General features: G+C 35.7%; 1 protein-coding gene across 3 annotated transcripts in view; it reads right to left on the bottom strand.

The window, feature by feature from the left end:
* Nucleotides 1-18,333, bottom strand: part of DPP10 (dipeptidyl peptidase like 10) — a 770,042-nt gene that overhangs the window by 78,044 nt on the left and 673,665 nt on the right. For all 3 annotated transcript variants that reach the window (XM_042243952.2, XM_042243953.2, XM_060411166.1), the window contains 2 exons: nt 12,695-12,733; nt 2,249-2,356 (listed from right to left, as the gene is read on the bottom strand). In XM_042243952.2, coding sequence (XP_042099886.1) covers nt 2,249-2,356; nt 12,695-12,733 — 147 coding nt within the window. The remainder of the gene's footprint in view (nt 1-2,248; nt 2,357-12,694; nt 12,734-18,333) is intronic.

The following is an 18,333-nucleotide window of genomic DNA, read 5'->3' as shown; positions in this document are numbered from 1 at the left end:
TTACCTGCTGAGCCAATGAAAGTCCATTTATGTTACGTTTATTCATCTATAGATGTATTACACATCTTTCTCTACCTTTCTCTGTATCTTATGAATATATTCACAATTTGTATATAATTTTGACTACTTGGGTTTGTATTCAGATTACTGAATAAAAATGCAGATAATTAAAATTTTAATAAGATGTCACCACAGGCAATTGTAAGATTTGGAAGATTTATTATTTTGGCACAAGTATATCCCCCGGTATTTATGATAACAAAATTTATGGTTAACAAGCAAAAGTGAATCAAGTCAGCAATTTGCTGGTAAAGCTTCCTCCAGTTCACATAAACCTCAAAAAGTATTCCATTAATATCACCTGTCTGTTATAATCATTTAATAGTTCCGTGTAGAATCACCTCCAATTTTTTTCATATACAAATGCATTCATTTATTTAAAAACATAAATGAGATCACATCATATATTACTCTATAAGCTATTTTTCTAATTTAATAATATACCTTGAAAAATGATCTACTTCTCCACTGTGGAAATTATGTATGGTCAAATTATTTATTTCAGCTTTGCTTAAAATTAAAGTTAAAATCATGACAATTACTTTAATAGTACAGACTTTGGAAAAGTGCTGCCTTTTAAGTTATTGACATTGACTTTAAGAATTCAAGTTTCTGAGCTGCCCAATGTAAATATGTATATGGATAATGGTAAAATTTTGTGAACATGCACAAGACTTGAAGATATTAAGAACATAAAAGCACTCAGGTTGCTTAGGGATCTTTTGCCACATTTATTTTTATTCTATTCTTAGTAAGCATGAAAGTTGCCCAATCATGTCCAACTCTTGACCCCATGGACTGTCACTTGCCAGGCTTCTCTTTCCATGGAATTTTCCAGGCTAGAATACTGAAAATGGTTAGCCATTCCCTTCTCTAGGGAATCTTCCGGATTCAAGGATTGAACCTGGGTCTCTTTCTTGCATTTCAGGCAGATTCCTTACCATCTGTGCCACAAGATAATCACCCATTCGAATTGTGGTGCTAAAGAACTGATGCTTTTGAACTGTGGTGTTGGAGAAGACACTTGAGAGTCCCTTGGACTGCAAGGAGATTGAACCAGTTAATCCTAAAGGAAATCAAACCTGAATAGTCATTGGAAGGATTTATACCGAGGCTGAAGCTCCAATACTGTGGCCACCTGATGCAAAGAGCTGACTCATTGGAAAAAAGACCCTGGTGCTGGGAAAGATCAAAAGCAGAAGGAAGCAACAGGGTTGGATGACATCACTGACTCAACGGACATGAGTTTGAGCAAACTCTGGGAGATAGTGAAAGACAGGGAAACCTGGCGTGCCACAGTTCATGGGGTCACAAAGAGTCAGACATGACTGAGCAACTGAACAACAACAAAGTAAGCATGAAATTGATTCTTGGCTAGTATGTTTATAACATTCTTAAGAAAGATTCCAATTTATCCACAATGCTTTATCTTGATAAATCATCATTTACCTGTGACTAGACTGTTTATTTGATTTTGAAGGAAACTTTATTTCTCATGAATATTTTATTGGTAATTAGTTTCAAATTGACTCATAATCTTACCATATTTTAATTATTTATTGTGAATTCCCTGATTCAGTTTATAATTAGTAAAACTGCATAAACTGGTTAACTAACATTCACTTGAAATGTAGAGGAAAAATAACACTTTATTCTCTTTTTATCAAAAAGTCCCTAAAAATGTAACACAGACTTTGTGACTTTGACAACACTTAATAAATCTATTTTATCCTGGTTTTTAGAATCTGCATTGCATTTCCTTCTGTGAGTGTTCCATAACGTATTAACTATTCAGTTTTTGATGGACATTCAGGTTGCTTCAGGTATGTAAAATTTTATAACATTTTGAAAACATTACTTGTACCAAATAGGTGATATATATTTGTTGAATGAGAAATTGTCTCTCAAGTTTCCTCAGATCTTTGAAAGTAGCAGTTTGGTTCTTTCTATTTATTAAATTCTATATCCCAAGGCCCTCAACTCATAGCACACATGTGTATCTCACTAAGTTTTATTGAATGCTGAAAATGTTTTGTGGGTGGCTTGAATTAAGGCTATGGATGGGGACCCTTTTCCTAAAACATCCCTGAGTTGGATATATGACTGGATGCCACAGATATTAACCATAGATGCAGAATGCCATGTGGATGGCAACGAAGACAAACCACATGACGAACACAGCACTTACCTGGACCAGGAACATAGCTATGTGGTGAAACTCTCCACGACCCCCTTGCTTCACAGGAACTGTCATGAAGAATTTGCTACCATCTCTAGAAAACACGGGCTCCTCATTCTAAAAAACAGAAGCACGTATAACAATCTCAAAAGCGCATCTGAAAATTGTGCTGCCAACTACTACCAATACATGCATGGATTAGACAAACAATTGGTTTATTTTGGCAAAAGGTTGAATTATTATTTAAAATATACAAGTATGATAATATTTTTAAAGTGAACTCAGTGATGCCTTAGGCACATGGGCATATGTGTGTTTTTGAAAGGTGAGATGAATGGAAAAGTATCTTGCATATTGAATAGAAATAGTTCACAATTAGACTAAAGACAGTTTTGAAACTCGTTCAGAAAGTAACTTTCATATCTTCACATATGATTGTGCTTAGAGATGTACCCTTCAAAATTAAGAAAATATGAATGGCTATTAACAGTTTATCAAACTCTTTTTTTAATTTGGAAAATTGTATAACATACAATATTTAATACATCTTCCTGAAATCTTTTACTCAGCAAGTGAAGTTACTGAAGATACATTTCTGATGATGTGTATATAAATTTACTGTAAATATAAAAATGAAAAGACTGCAAAATTGGAAGCAATCAATTGAAAATGATTTAATTCAAATTTCCCATCCTCGCTGCTCACTTTTTCACAAACACACAAACACAGATGCCCATTTGATGATTTTTTAATTAAACTCCAGTGGCATGTTAAATCAATACAATTGTTTTTGAAAATTAAATGATGGAGGCTATACTTATAGACTGCTTTCTCTTGCTTAAGGGGAAACATTAAGAAATTGGATTTACATAACAAAAAATTGAGTTCTTTCTTTTGGATTAGTGAGAGTGACTATGTTGTTGTTGTTCATTCCCTAAGTCCTGTCCAATTCTTTGCAACCCCATGGACTGCAGTGTGCCAGGCTCCTCTGTCCTCCACAATTCCCTGTAGTTTGCTCAAATTAATGCCCACTGAGTTGGCGATGCTATCCAACCATCTCATCCTCTGCTGCTTCCTTCTTTTGCCTTCATTCTTTTCCAGCATCAGGGTCTTTTCCAATGAGTTGGCTCTTCACATCATGTGACAAAGTATTGGAGCTTCAGCATCAGCATCAGTCCATCCGTGAATGAAGTTGGGTTGATTTCCTTTAGGCTTGACTGGTTGGATTTCTGTGCTGTCAAAGGGACTTTCAAGAGTCTTCTCCAGCACCATAATTCAAAAGCAATAATTTCTCAGAGCTCCACCTTCTTTATCACATCTCTAGATGACTACTGGAAAAAAAAAAGCTTTGTCTATACAGACCTCTGAGCAAACCAATGTTTCTGCTTTTTAATACACTGTCTAGGTTTGTTATAGCTTTCCTTCCAAGGAGATAGAGTCTTCTAATTTTATGGCTGCAGTCACTGTCTGCATTGATTTTGGAGCCAAAGAAAATAAAATCTGACATTGCTTCCACTTTTCCCCCTTCTATTTGCCATGAAGTGATGGCACCAGATGCCATGATCTTAGTTTTTTGAATGTTGAGTTGCATGCCAGCTTTTTTACTCTCCTCTTTCACCCTCCTCTAAAGAGACTCTTTAGTTCCTCTTTACTTTCCATCATTAGAATGGTATTGTCTACATATCTGTGGTTACTGATATCTCTCCTGGAAATCTTGATTCCAGCGTGTGAGTCATCTAGCCTGTCATTTCATATGATGTATTCTGCATCATAAGATAAATAAGCAAGGTGACAATTATTTGGCCTTGTTCTATTCCTTTCCCAATTTGGAACCAGTCAGTTGTTCCATGTCCATTTCTAACTGTTGCTTCTTGACCCACATACAGGTTTCTCAGGAGACAGGAAAGGTAAGGTGGTCTGGTATTTTCATCCCTTTAAGAATTTTCCATAGTTCATTTTGATCCACCCAAAGGCTTTAGCATAGTTCAAGAAGCAGAGGTAGATATTTTTCTGGAGTTCCATTGCTTTTTCCATGATCCAATGGATGCTGGCAATTTGATTTCTTGTCCCTCTGTCTCTTTAAAACCCAATTGGTATATCTGGAATTTCACAGGTCACATACTGTTGAAATTGAACTTGAAGGATTTTGAGCATAAACTTGCTAGCATGTGAAATGAGTGAAACTGTACTCTAGTTTGAACATTCTTTGGCATTGCTCTTCTTTGGGATTGGAATAAAAACTGACCTTTTCCACTCCTGCAGTCACTGCTGAGTTTTCCAAAGTGCTAACAAAATGAGTGCAGCAGTTTAACAGCACCATCTTTTTAGGATTTGAAATAGCTTAGCTGGAATTCATCCACCTCCTCTAGCTTCATTAGTAGTAATGCTTTCTAAGGCCCACTTGACTTCAAACTCCAGGATGTCTGGCTCTAGGAGAGTGATCACACCATAGGGATTATCCATAGTTAACATTAAGACCTTTTTGCATAGTTCTCTCTTGCCACCTTTTATCAATCTCTATTGCTTATTTTAGGTCATTACTATCTGTCCTTTATCATGTCCATCTTTGCAAGAAATATTCTCTTTATATCTCCAATTTTCTTAAAGAGATCTCTATTATTTCCTATTCTATTATTTCCCTCTATTTCTTTTCATTGTTCATTTAAGAAGACATTTTTATATCTCCTTGCTCTTCTCTGGAACTCTGAATTCAGTATACCTTGAAATTTCTCCTTTGACTTTTGCTTCTCTTCTTTCTTCAATAATTTTTAAGCCTCCTCAGACAACCCCTTTGCCTTCTTGAATCTCTTCTTGTTTGGGATGGTTTTGGTCACTGACTCCTATACATTGTTTTGAACCTCAGTCTATAGTTCTTCAGGCACTCTGTCTACCAGATCTAATCCCTTAATCTGTTTATCACTGGGCTTCCCTGGTGGCTCAGAGGTTAAAGCATCTGACTCCAATGCAGGAGACCCGAGTTTGAGCCCTGGGTTGGGAAGATCCCCTGGAGAAGGAAATGGCAACCCACTCTAGTATTCTTGCCTGGAGAATCTCATGGACAGAGGAGCGTGGTAGGCTACAGTCCACGAGGTCGCAAAGAGTCAGATCACTGCCACTGTTTAATCATAAGGAATTTGATTTAGATCATACCTATTAGGCTTCCCTGGTGGCTCAGACAGTAAAGTGTCTGCCTACAATGTGGGAGACCTGGGTTTGATCCCTGGGTTGGGAAGATCCTCTGCAGAAGGAAATGGCAACCCACTCCAGTACTCTTGCCTGGAAAATCCCATGGATGGAGGAGCCTCGTAGGCTACAATCTATGGGGTTGCAAAGAGTTGGACACGACTGAGTGACTTCACCACACCTCACTTAATGGTTTTCCCTACTCTCTTAAATTTAAGCCTGAATGGTCACCTAGTGGTTTTCCCTACTCTCTTAAATTTAAGCCTGAATTTTGTAGTAAGGTGCTCATGATCTGAGCCACAGGCAGCTCCAGGTTTTGCTTTTGCTGACTCTATAGAGCTCCCCCATCTTTGGCTGCAAAGAGCATAATCAATCTGATTTTTATATTGACCATCTGGAGAAGGAAATGGCAACCCACTCCAGTACTCTTGCCTGGAAAATCCCATGGACAGAGAAGCGTGGTGGGCTATAGTCCATGGGGTCGCAAAGAGTTGGACATGACTGAGCGACTTCACTTTCACTTTCACTTGCTGGTGATATCCGTTTGTGAAGCTATCTCTTTGGCTTTTGGAAAAGGGTGTTTACTGTGACCAGCCTGTTCTCTTGACAAACTCTGTTAGACTTTGTTCTGCCTGTTTTGTACTCCGAAGCCAAACTTGCCTGTTATTCTGGATATTTCTTGACTTTCTACTTTTGCATTCCAATCCCCTATGATGAAAAAGATCTTATTTTTAGTGTTAGTTCTAGAAGATGTTGTAGGTCTTCATAGGACTGGTCAACTTCAGTTTGTTTTCCATCAGTGTTTGGGGAATAGACTTGGATTACTGTGATGTTAAATGGTTTGCCTTGGAAAGGAACCAAGATCATTCTGTCATTTTTGAGATTGCACCCAAGTACCACATTTCAGACTCTTTGGTTGACTATGAGGGTTACTCCAATTCTTCTAAGGGATTCTTGCCCACAGTAGTAGGTATAATGGTCATCTGTATTAAATTCACCCATTCCTGTCCAGTTTACTTCACTGTTTCCTAAGATGTTGATGTTCATTCAATCTTGCCCTCTCCTGCTTAATCATGTCCAATTTACTTTGATTCATGAACCTAACACTGCAGGTTCCTATGCAATATTGTTCTTAACAGCATCCAACTTGACTTTCACCACCAGACACATCCACAACTGAGTATCATTTCTGCTTTTGCCCAGCCACTTCACTCTTTTTTGAACTAACGATGATTGTACTCTGCTCTTCCCTAGGAGCATACTAGACACCTTCCAACCTGGGAGGCTCATGTTCTGGTGTCATATCTTTTTGCCTTTCATACTGTTCATGGAGTTTTTGTAGCAAGAATAGTAAAGTTATTTGTCATGTTTTCCTCCAGTGGACCATGTTTTGTCAGAACTCTTCATTAAGACCCATCTGTCTTGGATGACCCTGCATAGCATGGCTCATAACTTCAATGAGTTACACAAGCCCCTTCTCCAAGACAAGGCTGTGATCCATGAAGGGGGAGAGTGACTATACATATGGTATAAAGCAAGGCTTTGATATGGTTTCCTTAACAGGTCTTCAGAGTGGCTCAAGCACTATTAAATGACCTGATCCTCTACTCTTTCTTATCTCTTCTTCCTTCCTTCTGCATCCTGAATTTTTCTGCTCCAGAGTCTGCACATTTTAACTTTTTTCCCTCACTTTGCCTGGCTCTTTCTCAGCCCTCACTCTCTCGTTCACTCTCTTTGTTGGTGGAACTTATTTATTTTTGTTATTGGAATAATTTGATATACAATGTTGTGTTAGGTATGCATCAAACTGAATCAGTAATATATATATCCACTTTTTTAGATTTTTTTCCCATAGAGGGCATTTCAGAGCACTGAGTAGATTTCCCAGTGCTATACAATAGGTTCTTCTTATTTATCTATTTTGTTTATACTCATGTGTGCTCAGTCACTCAGTTGCGCCCAACTCTTTGCAACCCCTTGGCTGTAGCCCACCAGGCTCCTCTGTCCATGCGATTCTTCAGGCAAGAATACTGGAGTGGGTTGCCAGTTCCTTCTCCAAGGGATCTTCCTAACCCTGGTATTAAACCCATATCTCCTGGGTCTTCTGCATTGCAGGTGGATTCTTTACCACTAAGTAACTTGGGATAGTAGTGTGCATATGTCAATGCCAATCTCCCAATGTATCCCTCCCTTCCCTTCCCCCTCAGTAACCAAAGTTGGTCTTCTACATCCGTGACTATTTCTGTTTTGTAAATAAACTCATTTGTACCATTTTTTAAAAGTTCTACATTTAAGCAATAACATATGTTATTTGTCTTTCCCTGACTTACTTCACTTAGTATGACAATTTCTAGGTCCATCCATGCTGCTGCAAAAAGATCTTCATTGATCTCATCCTTTCTCTGCTCTAAATCTACTTTAGCAGGCAGGTGTTTTCTGGTAATCCCATGTAAATTGTGATTGGGGAAACTAGATCATCCAACGGTATTTGAATCTCCCATCACCCTCTTAGTGACCATCTCTTTTGTCCATACCACCTAATACCATCCAATGTATTATATTTTATGTATGTGTACATTTGTTTGTATATGAATGGATGTGTGTATGTGTGCATATAGGTAGGTAAGTAGATGGGAAGTAGAAGGCGTTCCTCTAGAATGTAAGCTCCATGAGGCAAAAACCTTGTATTCTTCACTGCTTTGCATTTGGCACCCAGGACAGTGACTATTGCATAAGTTGTATTTAATAATCATTTGTTGAATAAGTAAATTAATAACTACTTAATAATCTCAAGTCTGATTCTAGTTTCATTAGTAAAATAGAAATGTCTCACTATATTTCTATCTAGTAGAAAATATAATAAATATTTTTCATTCTTTTTAATTATTCTATTTATTTATTTCATTCTATTATTACTAATAGAAAATAGAATAAATATAAAAATACAAACATTTTTCTTGTACACTATGGACACTCATGAAAATGTAAATGGTATGTGTAATAAATTTGAAAGTCTGAACTAATATAACACAAGGGTGGGAAAAATGCTTTGCAAGGCAGATAATAAATACTGACAAGGTATTTGATTGAGTGAATCACATTCTGCACTGTGATTTGTTCAGTCTCTCAGTCATGTCTGACTCTTTGTGACTCCATGGAATGCAGCAGGCCAGGCTTCCCCTGTCCTTCACCATCTCCTGGAGTTTGCTCAAACTCATGTCTATTGAGTTAGTAATGCCATTCAACCATCTCATCCTCTGTCATCCCCTTCTCCTGCCTTCAATCTTTCCCAGCATCAGGGTCTTTTCTAGTGAGTCAGCTCTTTGTATCAGTTGGCCAAAGTATTGGAGCTTCAGCTTCAACATCAGTCCTTCCAATGACTATTCAGGACTGATTTCCTTTAGGACTGACTCGTTTGATCTCCGTGCAGGCCAAGGGACTCTCAAGAGTCTTCTCCAAACCACAGTTCAAAAGCATCAATTCTTCAGCTCTCAGGCTTCTTTATAGTCCAACTCTCACATCCATACATGACTACTGGAAAAACCATAGCTTTGACTAGATGGACCTTTGTTGGCAAAGAAATGTCTCTGTTTTTTAATAAACTGTCTAGGCTTGTCATAGCTTTTATTCCAAGGAGCAAACGTCTTTTATTTTCATGGCTGCAATCACCATATGCAGTGATTTTGAAGCCCAAGAAAAGAAAGTCTGTCACTCTTTCCATTGTTTCCCCACAAAGTGATGGGAGCAGATGCCATGGTCTTCGTTTTTTGAATGTTGAGTATCATTGCAGCTTTTGTACTTTCCTCTTTCACCTTCGTCAAGAGGCTCTTTAGTTCCTCTTCACTTTCTGCCATAAGGGTGGTGTTATCTGCATATCCAAGGTTCTTGATATTTCTCCCAGCAATCCTGATTTCAGGATTCATCCAGCCCAGCATTTCCCATGATGTACTATGCATATAACTTAAATATAACTTAAGCTGGGTGACAATCTGCAGCCTTGATGTACTCCTCCCCAATTTGGAACCAGTTCATTGTTTTATGTCTGGTTTGAACTGTTGCTTCATGCCGTGCATATAGGTTTCTCAGGAGGCAGGTACGGTGATCTGTTATTCCCATCACTTGAAGAATTTTCTATAGTTTGATTTGATCTACACAGTCAAAGGTTTTAGCAGAGTCGAAGCAGAAGTAGATGATTTTCTCAAATTCTCTTGATTTTTCTATTAACCAATGGATGTTGGCAACTATGATAGAGTCAAAAATTCTGTATTTTCTATCCCTTGCCTATATGTAATATCTCTCTCTGCCTTTGCGATGGAATTTCTTCTGTCTGGAGTAAGCTTTCACTCATCTTTTTTGTGCTATATCTTCCTCATCTTTTACTTAAACTGAAAACAGAAACCATTTTTAAATTTCTATAGCTAGAAAGCCCCTCTTATTTAGGAAATCTCTCCCTGGAGACTCTAAGTAGTACTCTGTATTCATCTCTCTTGACTTTCAGAGCACTCTATTATATGGTTGACTTCCTTCACTAGGCAAGTAATAATTAAACTAAGTTTGTAATTTTATCTTTTTTTTTCTAGGACACAGTAGGTGACTGCACAGATGAATGCGTGTGTACAATGGGCAAAAATATTTGTTATATATATCACTTTATCCACTACATTTACTCCAAACTATTGGCTTCTCCCTATTCAAGGTTCTGCTCCTGTGCTTTACTCCAAAATTAAATCGTAGCATTGTCCTTTTTATGTTAGTCCCTCTTCCTCCAATTCTCATACCTTGGAAATAGTTCATTTTAAGGAATAGATGGGGGTCATAATTACTAATACATTTCTGGGTTTAAAAACTTTCACCACTGGACAGAAACTAGTTATACAGCTCTATGTAGAGCATTTCCTACAATCAAATAAAGAATGAAGCCAATCTCACTGTCCATGTTTATGACCTTAAGCAAGGCAGTGTTTATGACACATAGGCCAGTGAACTGAGGATAGCACACTTTACCTCTTGACCAAACATTTTTTATACCAGTTATTCCAATTATAAGTCTCTTGAAAGCTAGGAGAAAAAATGCTCACTTCTCTCTGCTCTTCTCACCAAACAGAAAACAAGCCATGAGTATTACATTAAATTTCTCATTTTCTTTGAAAGTTGCTTCACCTCATTACACATTCTCATTCTTTAAATTTCACTGAATTCTATTTAAGTATTTCATGAAATTCCCTTAGAACTTTTGGAGAAAAAATCAACTGCAACAAACTACTTCCTACATATTCTTATTGAATACTTGATAACTGTGTGTTTTTTTTCATTTCTATTAAATATTCATAAATTTGGGACTTAAAATGTAGGTAACATAATCCTAAAAATTCATGCATTGTGTTGTTGTATGTTAGACTATTATGAATTTCACTGACAATCAAAGTAGGTTTAATAATGCAGATAATTTAGAATAAAACCATATATATTTTTATTATTTTCAATTATTTAACTTAATTTTGATTTTTTTTCCTAAATAAAGTCAGTTTTCCCTCAGTTTAATTTTGCACATTGACTATGATTAAATAGTTCATATTGTTATCTATGGAGAGAGAGATGACAGATGGATGATAGATAGACAGGCAGATAGGGAGACAGATATATCTACACCCTATTCACAATCTTTCTTACTCTTTTATTCAACAGGTACATATGGAACTGTTCTTATAACCAGACTATTTTAAGCATTTGTTACATAATGAATAATAAAAAATGAACAACATTCTTGCCCTTGTGAAGTTTGTAAAAAAAAAAATCACAGAACTAACTGTGTAAGTTTACATAAATATTTCACTGGACTTTAAGTTTTATTGGGGGATGTTATTTGATTAGTGTGGTTTGAAGAGGTAACTTCTTAAGCAGGTGATATAGGCTGAAGTTTGACAAATAAGCAACTTTCAGGTAAGAAAGCAATTGAGAAAATTCTGTTCAGAAGGAAGAGTTCACATAAAGGTCTGGTGAATATGAGGGCTAATGGAGAAAATGAGAGAAAAGATGATATGACACAGAGCTGGAAAAGCTTTCAAATAAATCTCTTATAGACCCTTTAAGATGCTGGTCTTTATCTGTAGAATGAAGGGGAGATAAAAATTATCAGTTGTAAGAGAATATCAGAGTGTTTGGGGCAGTAGAATTAGAGATGTGTTTTGAAAAGATCACTCAGCCAGGCTGAAATGTGGAGAACAGATTGGCAGTTTCCTAAGGGATTGAGAGTTCACCAGTCAAGGAGGAAATGCAGTGCTTATAGTTTGATCCTCTATAGTGTCTGTAAATTGGAGAAAAGTAAATGGCTTGAAGTCTTTGAGAGTAAATCAAAATAACTTGGTGATGAGTAACATATGCAGATAAGGATACGAAAAGTTCAATAATCCTCAGTAGGTTTTGATAGCTGGGTGGATAAATACGTCTGTGACTTCTATGATAAGAATACTGACTTATGGAGTTTAGTTTGAACCTGAGGAGTATGCTGTTACTTTTATAGATTTAGGAGAAGATGCCAAGCATGAGTTTGTATATATATCAGAACTCAGAGAATTTAGTTGCCTGGAGCAATTGAAACCACAGACGTATATGACACCCAGGGAGAGAATATGAAATAAAAGAGCACTGTAAAGAACAAAACAAATCAAAACCAAATAAGCCAAGCCAAACACTTCCTCTGCAAAAGACAGTGATAAAGTTAGTAGTAAAATAGGTTGATCTACATTTGAATAATCTTGTGTTTCCTTCTGAAATATCCAGTTAGACAGCACATTGTGGAGACATTTGTGATCATCTGGTTCTAGCTTCATTTATATCACAAGCTAGCACTGTGTAAGCTGGAAATTATCTAAGGAAATGTTCATCTGAGTAGCAGTTTATGTGGAGACTTGGTCAGATTTCTGGGCAACTTGAGCAATGCTGATGGTTCCTAGTTTATATGGGCTGCACCTTTTTCTTCAACACAACTATTTACTTTTATGAATGGTCCTGAAATTGGATCCTGGTAATAATTCAACTACTTGTGTTCTATTTAAAAAAAAGAAAACAAAACCAAAGTAATCTTTTCACAAACGATGTCATAAAACCCAAGTCATATATTTTAACGAAAAAGACTCACTTATTCAAAAATAACAGAGCCTTAAACTCATACAACTGAAAAAACTTTTGAGAAAAAGTTATATATAAAACAAAAGAGTGAATAGGGTAGATATGATGACAAAATGTGACATAAAGAGACCATCTCTACCATACCTGTTTAGACAGCCACGTATCTGACGTCATCTCATATTTCTGAAACAGAACAATTAAATCCATGAAGTATCTAAAGACCAGAATGAGCATGCATTGATTCACTTTTTTCCAACAGTGTTATCCTTCAGGCACTTTTCCTCTCCTTGCAGCTAGTGAAATACCGTGAGAGATCCCATTGTCATTATTGATTTAAGCTGAATGAATACGTAGAGAACTGAAATGAAATTATATTTTAATTACAAGATCTTTTCTTTGGTGAACCCCTTCAAGATTCTCAGTTGTGCTTCACCAGAGATAGAAAATAACTTTCCAGTTCTGTTTAATTACATCATTCAAACTGTTCTGAGTCACTAGACACTGTCTCTTTGCACCTCTGGCCATCATCAGGACACAAAATGATTAAGACCTTCCAAAAAACCTGGGCAAACAGCCAGGAATAAAATTTAAGAGTGGACATACTGTCATTCGATTCAGTCTTACCATAGTCACTCTTTCCCCTTAGGTAAAATAATTAACCATTCGAAATGACAAAGCTTTTTGTATCTTTAGAATAATTTCACACATGATCAGAATAAAATTACATATCGAAAAGCAAAATTAGACTAATCTCAATTTGAATATGTGTATATAAGGCAAATTTTAGTAATGCTGTTTACATGCAGCAACTTATATCTTTTGGTTCTCTGGAAAAATGATTCTATAATAAAAGTATTCAAATGGAGAAAACTAAATCAGAATATATTAGAGATTTTACCTCTATGCAAAATTATATCATTTCAAATTATAAGTAATAATAATTATTTATTTATAGTTTGTTTTTATCAATTTGCCCTTTTAAATACATATTATTATTACATAACTACTAGCCATTTCCCCTTTTCAGGGCATTTCCCTTCAAATAGATTTTTTCTTAATTTATATACCTATATCAAAATAACATCTAACTGAATCATTCCTTGATTTCCTATTCATATTTTGACAGTAATCATCCTTGATATCTGTAAAACACAGATATGACATGGGGAGAGGGAGGAGAGGGTGAAATGTATAGAAAGAGTAACATGGAAACTTACACTCCCATATGTAAAATAGACAGCCAACAGGAATTTGCTGTATGGCTCAGGAAACTCAAACAGGGGCTCTGTATCAACCTAGAGGGGTGCAGTGGGGAGGAAGATGGGAGGGAGGTTCAAAAGGGAGGGGATATATGTATACCTATGGCTGATTCATGTTGAGGTTTGACAGAAAACAGCAAAATTCTGTAAAGCAATTATCCTTCAATAAAAAAATGTATCAATGCCACTGCTTATTAGTGTCACTAAGTTTTGTTACAATGCACAAAGGCCCAAAATTTCACATGCAATTATTTGTCTTACTATTTCGATTATAGTAGAAAGTAAAATCTTTCTAACTCCATAATGAAATAGAAATACAATAGGATATCAATAAAGTATCAATTCTAGAACGTGATTGGGTTCCTATAACTTTTCTATTGAAGCGTTTTGCCTGTATAGATTATCCCTACCTATGTAGACAATTGACAGGTTTTCTCTAACTGGAACATATGCATGAGCAATTTGTAAATAACTTTGTAATCAACTGACTAGGAAACCATCCAGAACACTTAAACAAATAAATATAGAGATTGTGATCAGCCTATAAGCCGATCAGATGGAAGAAGATAGTTAAAACAAATTTTCTAATAAGCACAAGCTAAATGTAAAGAAAGTCAGTGAAACCCAGTGAGTAAATGGCTGATGCCCATCTACTGTACTTTGTTGTCACATCTATGCTCATCTTTCCAATCACAGATAACCTTTTTCCTCTTTAGTTCTACCTTTTACAGACCATTTAAAAATAATGTTTAAAAATACTTGTATAATTTGCATGTAGTGAAATGTACAGATCTTAATTGTATGTGATGAGTTTTGATAAATGTATTTACCTTCCATCAAGATACGAGAATTTTACATTTTTAAACACATTCCCCCAAGTCCCTTCACAGAGGTTCCAAAAGAAAGCTACTCCTACAAACTCTTTTTCCATAGGTAGTTTTGCCTGTTTTAGAAATTCAGATAACTGGAATCACATATTATATATTATTTTGTGTGGGTTTCTTTCACATCACATGTTTTTGCAATTCATTCATATTGTTGCGTATATCAGCATTCCGTTCAAGTTGCAGATTGGAATGTCATTGTATTGATATGCTTTGTTTTGTTCATCAAAAGTTTTTAATTTTGATGATGTATACTTTATTTTTTCTTTTACAATAAATGATTACTTTGTCTATTCAAATAGTGAAATTATATTCCATCTTTTCATCTAGAAGATGGTACTAGCTCTTAGATTTAAGACTTCAATGTGTCTCAAATTAGTTTTAGAATATAATGTAAGAAATGTCAACCATCCTTGTATTTTCCATCTAATTATTGATAGTTCCAGCATCATTTCCCCCAATTGAATTGTTTTGTCACCTATGTTGATTATTGATTGATCATATAAATATGGATCTACTTCTAGAAAGGCTATTCAGTACAATTGATCTATTCGTGTGTGTGTTCTCTTCCTACGCTACAATCTCAGTTTCTGGCTTTCTGGTTATTCCTGAAACCATGTAGTAAAGCTCCTCCAAAATTTTCTTTCTTTTTTAACTGGATTGATTTAACTGGCCAGGTATTTTGCATTTCCAAATGCATTTTAAAACCATCCTTTCTATTTCTACCATAAAAGTATGCTGAGATTTTAATTGGTATTGTATTGAAACTACAGTTCAATTTGAGTAGAATTGACATCTACAACATTAAGTCTTTCAATACAGGTATGTGGCTTAGCCTCTATTTATGTAAGTCTTTTCCAATGCCTTGCAGGAATGATTTAGTTTTCAATATTAGTATTTTGCCACTCTTTGATAAATATATTTATATGCATTTAATGTTTTAAAGATCTTAATAATATTTTTATTTTCCATCATAATATTCAGTCAGTTCAGTTCAGTCCTTCAGTCACATTTGACTCTTTGTGACCCCATGGACTGCAGCACCCAGGCTTCCCTGTCCAACACCAACTCCCAGAGCTTGCTCAAATTCATGTCTATTGAGTCAGTGATGCCATCCAACAATCTCATCCTCTTGTCATCCCCTTCTCTTCCTGACTTCAATCTTTCCCAGCATCAGGGTCTTTTCCAATGAGTCAGTTCTTTGCATCCGGTGGCCAAAATATTGGAGTTTCAGCTTTAGCATCAGTCCTTCCAATGAATATTCAGGACTGATTTCCTTTAGGATTGACTGGTTTGATTTCCTTGCAAGGGAGTCCTTTTCCAAGGGACTCTCAAGATTTTTCTACAATACCACAATTCAAAAGCACCAATTCTTTGGCATTCAGCCTTCTTTATGGTCCATGGCTTACATCCATACATGTCTACTAGAAAAACCATAGCTTTGACTATAAAGACCTTTGTCAGTAAAGTAATGTCTGCTATTTAACATGCTGTCTAGGTGTGTCATAGCTTTTCTTCCAAGGAGTAAGCATCTTTTAATTTCATGGCTGCCATCAACCTCTGCAGTGATTTTGGAGCCCAAGAAAATAAACTCCGTCACTGTTCCTATTGTTTCCCCGTCTATTTCTTATCTATTTCCATTATTTCCCCATCTATCATAATAATACCAGTCTTAAAGATAAATTTTGTTGCTTCTTAAATCTTTCTTTGAAATAAGTGTAAACTTACAGACAAGTTAAAAGACCTGTTCAAGAAGCATCTTCATATACCCTTAGACATATTCCTCATGTATTTATATTTTGCTACATTTGTTTTATTATTATATCTCTCTATTGTTTCTAAACTATTTGAGAGACTAGTAGAAATCTTTTTTTCAAAATCAATTAGAAATTTAATTTTTTTCTAGACAATTTGACGGCAATTTTATAGTATTGTATCCATTTACCCCAGAATAATTCGGTGAGCATTTCTTAAGAAAACTGTGGTATCCTATATTATTAATTAAATGTTTTTACAGTTTAGTTCAGTTCAATTCAGTCACTCAGTTGTGTCTGACTCTTTGCAACCCCAGGAATCGCAGTACACCAGGCCTCCCTGTTCATCACCAACTCCCGGAGTTCAATCAAACTCACGTCCATCGAGTCCATGATGCCATCCAGCCATCTCATCCTCTGTCGTCCCCTTCTCCTCCTGCCCCCAATCCCTCCCAGCATCACAGTCTTTTCCAATGAGTCAGCTCTTCGCATGAGGTGGCCAAAGTATTGGAGTTTCAGCTTTAGCATCATTCCTTCCAAAAGAAATCCCAGGGCTGATCTCCTTTAGAATGGACTGGTTGGATCTCCTTGCAGTCCAAGGGACTCTCAGGAGTCTTCTCCAACACCACAGTTCAAAAGCATCAGTTCTTCGGCACTCAGCTTTCTTTACAGTCCAAATCTCACATCTATACATGACCACAGGAAAAACCATAGCCTTCACTAGACGGACCTTTGTTGGCAAAGTAATGTCTCTGCTTTTCAATACGCTATCTAGGTTGGTCATAACTTTTCTTCCAAGGAGTAAGCGTCTTTTAATTTCATGGCTGCAGTCACCATCTGCAGTGATTTTTACAGTAAAAGAATAATAATCAGGAAACAGAACAATCAATTGAAGTTGATGCCTTGATGTATAAAAATGAGAAATTCTCTTATGAATTGTGACCTATTCTGGTATTTTTGGTAAATTTATTACATTTTGTTTATACAATAATATTATCTACAAATAAAGATAATTTTACTTCTTCCTTACCAATCATCATGATAGATATTCCATGAAAGTTACTCTGACTAGAGTCCCAAATATTTATTTAATGTGTAGAGTTAGACTGTCTATCCTTACTTTATTGTTGATCTTAAGGTGAACATGGATAATGTTTCACCATTTAGTATAGTATTTGTTGGTTATTTTGTGGTATCCTGCATCAGAATGGAGACATTACTTTCTATTCATTTATGTTGAAAGTTATCATGAATGGATGTTGAGTTTTGTTAGTTGCTTTTTCTTCATCTAAGATAATTGCTTACTTTTCTATTTTTTTTCTGTTAAAATAGTGAATTACATTGATTTTCAATATAAACTAATCTTAAATTCCAGGCTAAAATCCTATTTAGTCATGATGCATTATTCTTTATATTTGCCAGAATGATATATTAATATGCTAAAAATATTTTATATACATATTCACAACAGATTTCAGTCTAAAATGTTCTTTTTTAATGTCTTTGTCTAGTTTTAATAACAGGGCAATATTCTCTCATAAAAATAAAGTTGAGAAATTCTCTTTCTTTCCCACTTTCTAGAAAATGTAAGAAAGGTAAAAAAAAAATCCATTCCCCCCAGTTTTAATGAGATGTAATTAACATTGTATAAGTTTAAGGTGTACAATATAATGATGTGATATATGTACATATTATGAAATGACCAGTAAAAGAAGTTTTGTTAATATCCATCAACTTACATAGCTAACAGATTTTCTCCTTGTCATGAGAAGACTCAAGATTCTCTCAGCAACTTTCAAATATATTATTACTATTCTAACAGGTAAGAGGTGATATCTCATTATGGTTTTCATTTCCCTAATGATTAGAGATACTGGGCACTTGGC

This window comes from Ovis aries, chromosome 2, assembly GCF_016772045.2.
Source record: "Ovis aries strain OAR_USU_Benz2616 breed Rambouillet chromosome 2, ARS-UI_Ramb_v3.0, whole genome shotgun sequence".
In the NCBI taxonomy this organism is placed as follows: domain Eukaryota; kingdom Metazoa; phylum Chordata; class Mammalia; order Artiodactyla; family Bovidae; genus Ovis; species Ovis aries.
Note: the sequence above shows the minus strand (reverse complement) of the source record. Positions and strands in the feature narration are given on the sequence as shown.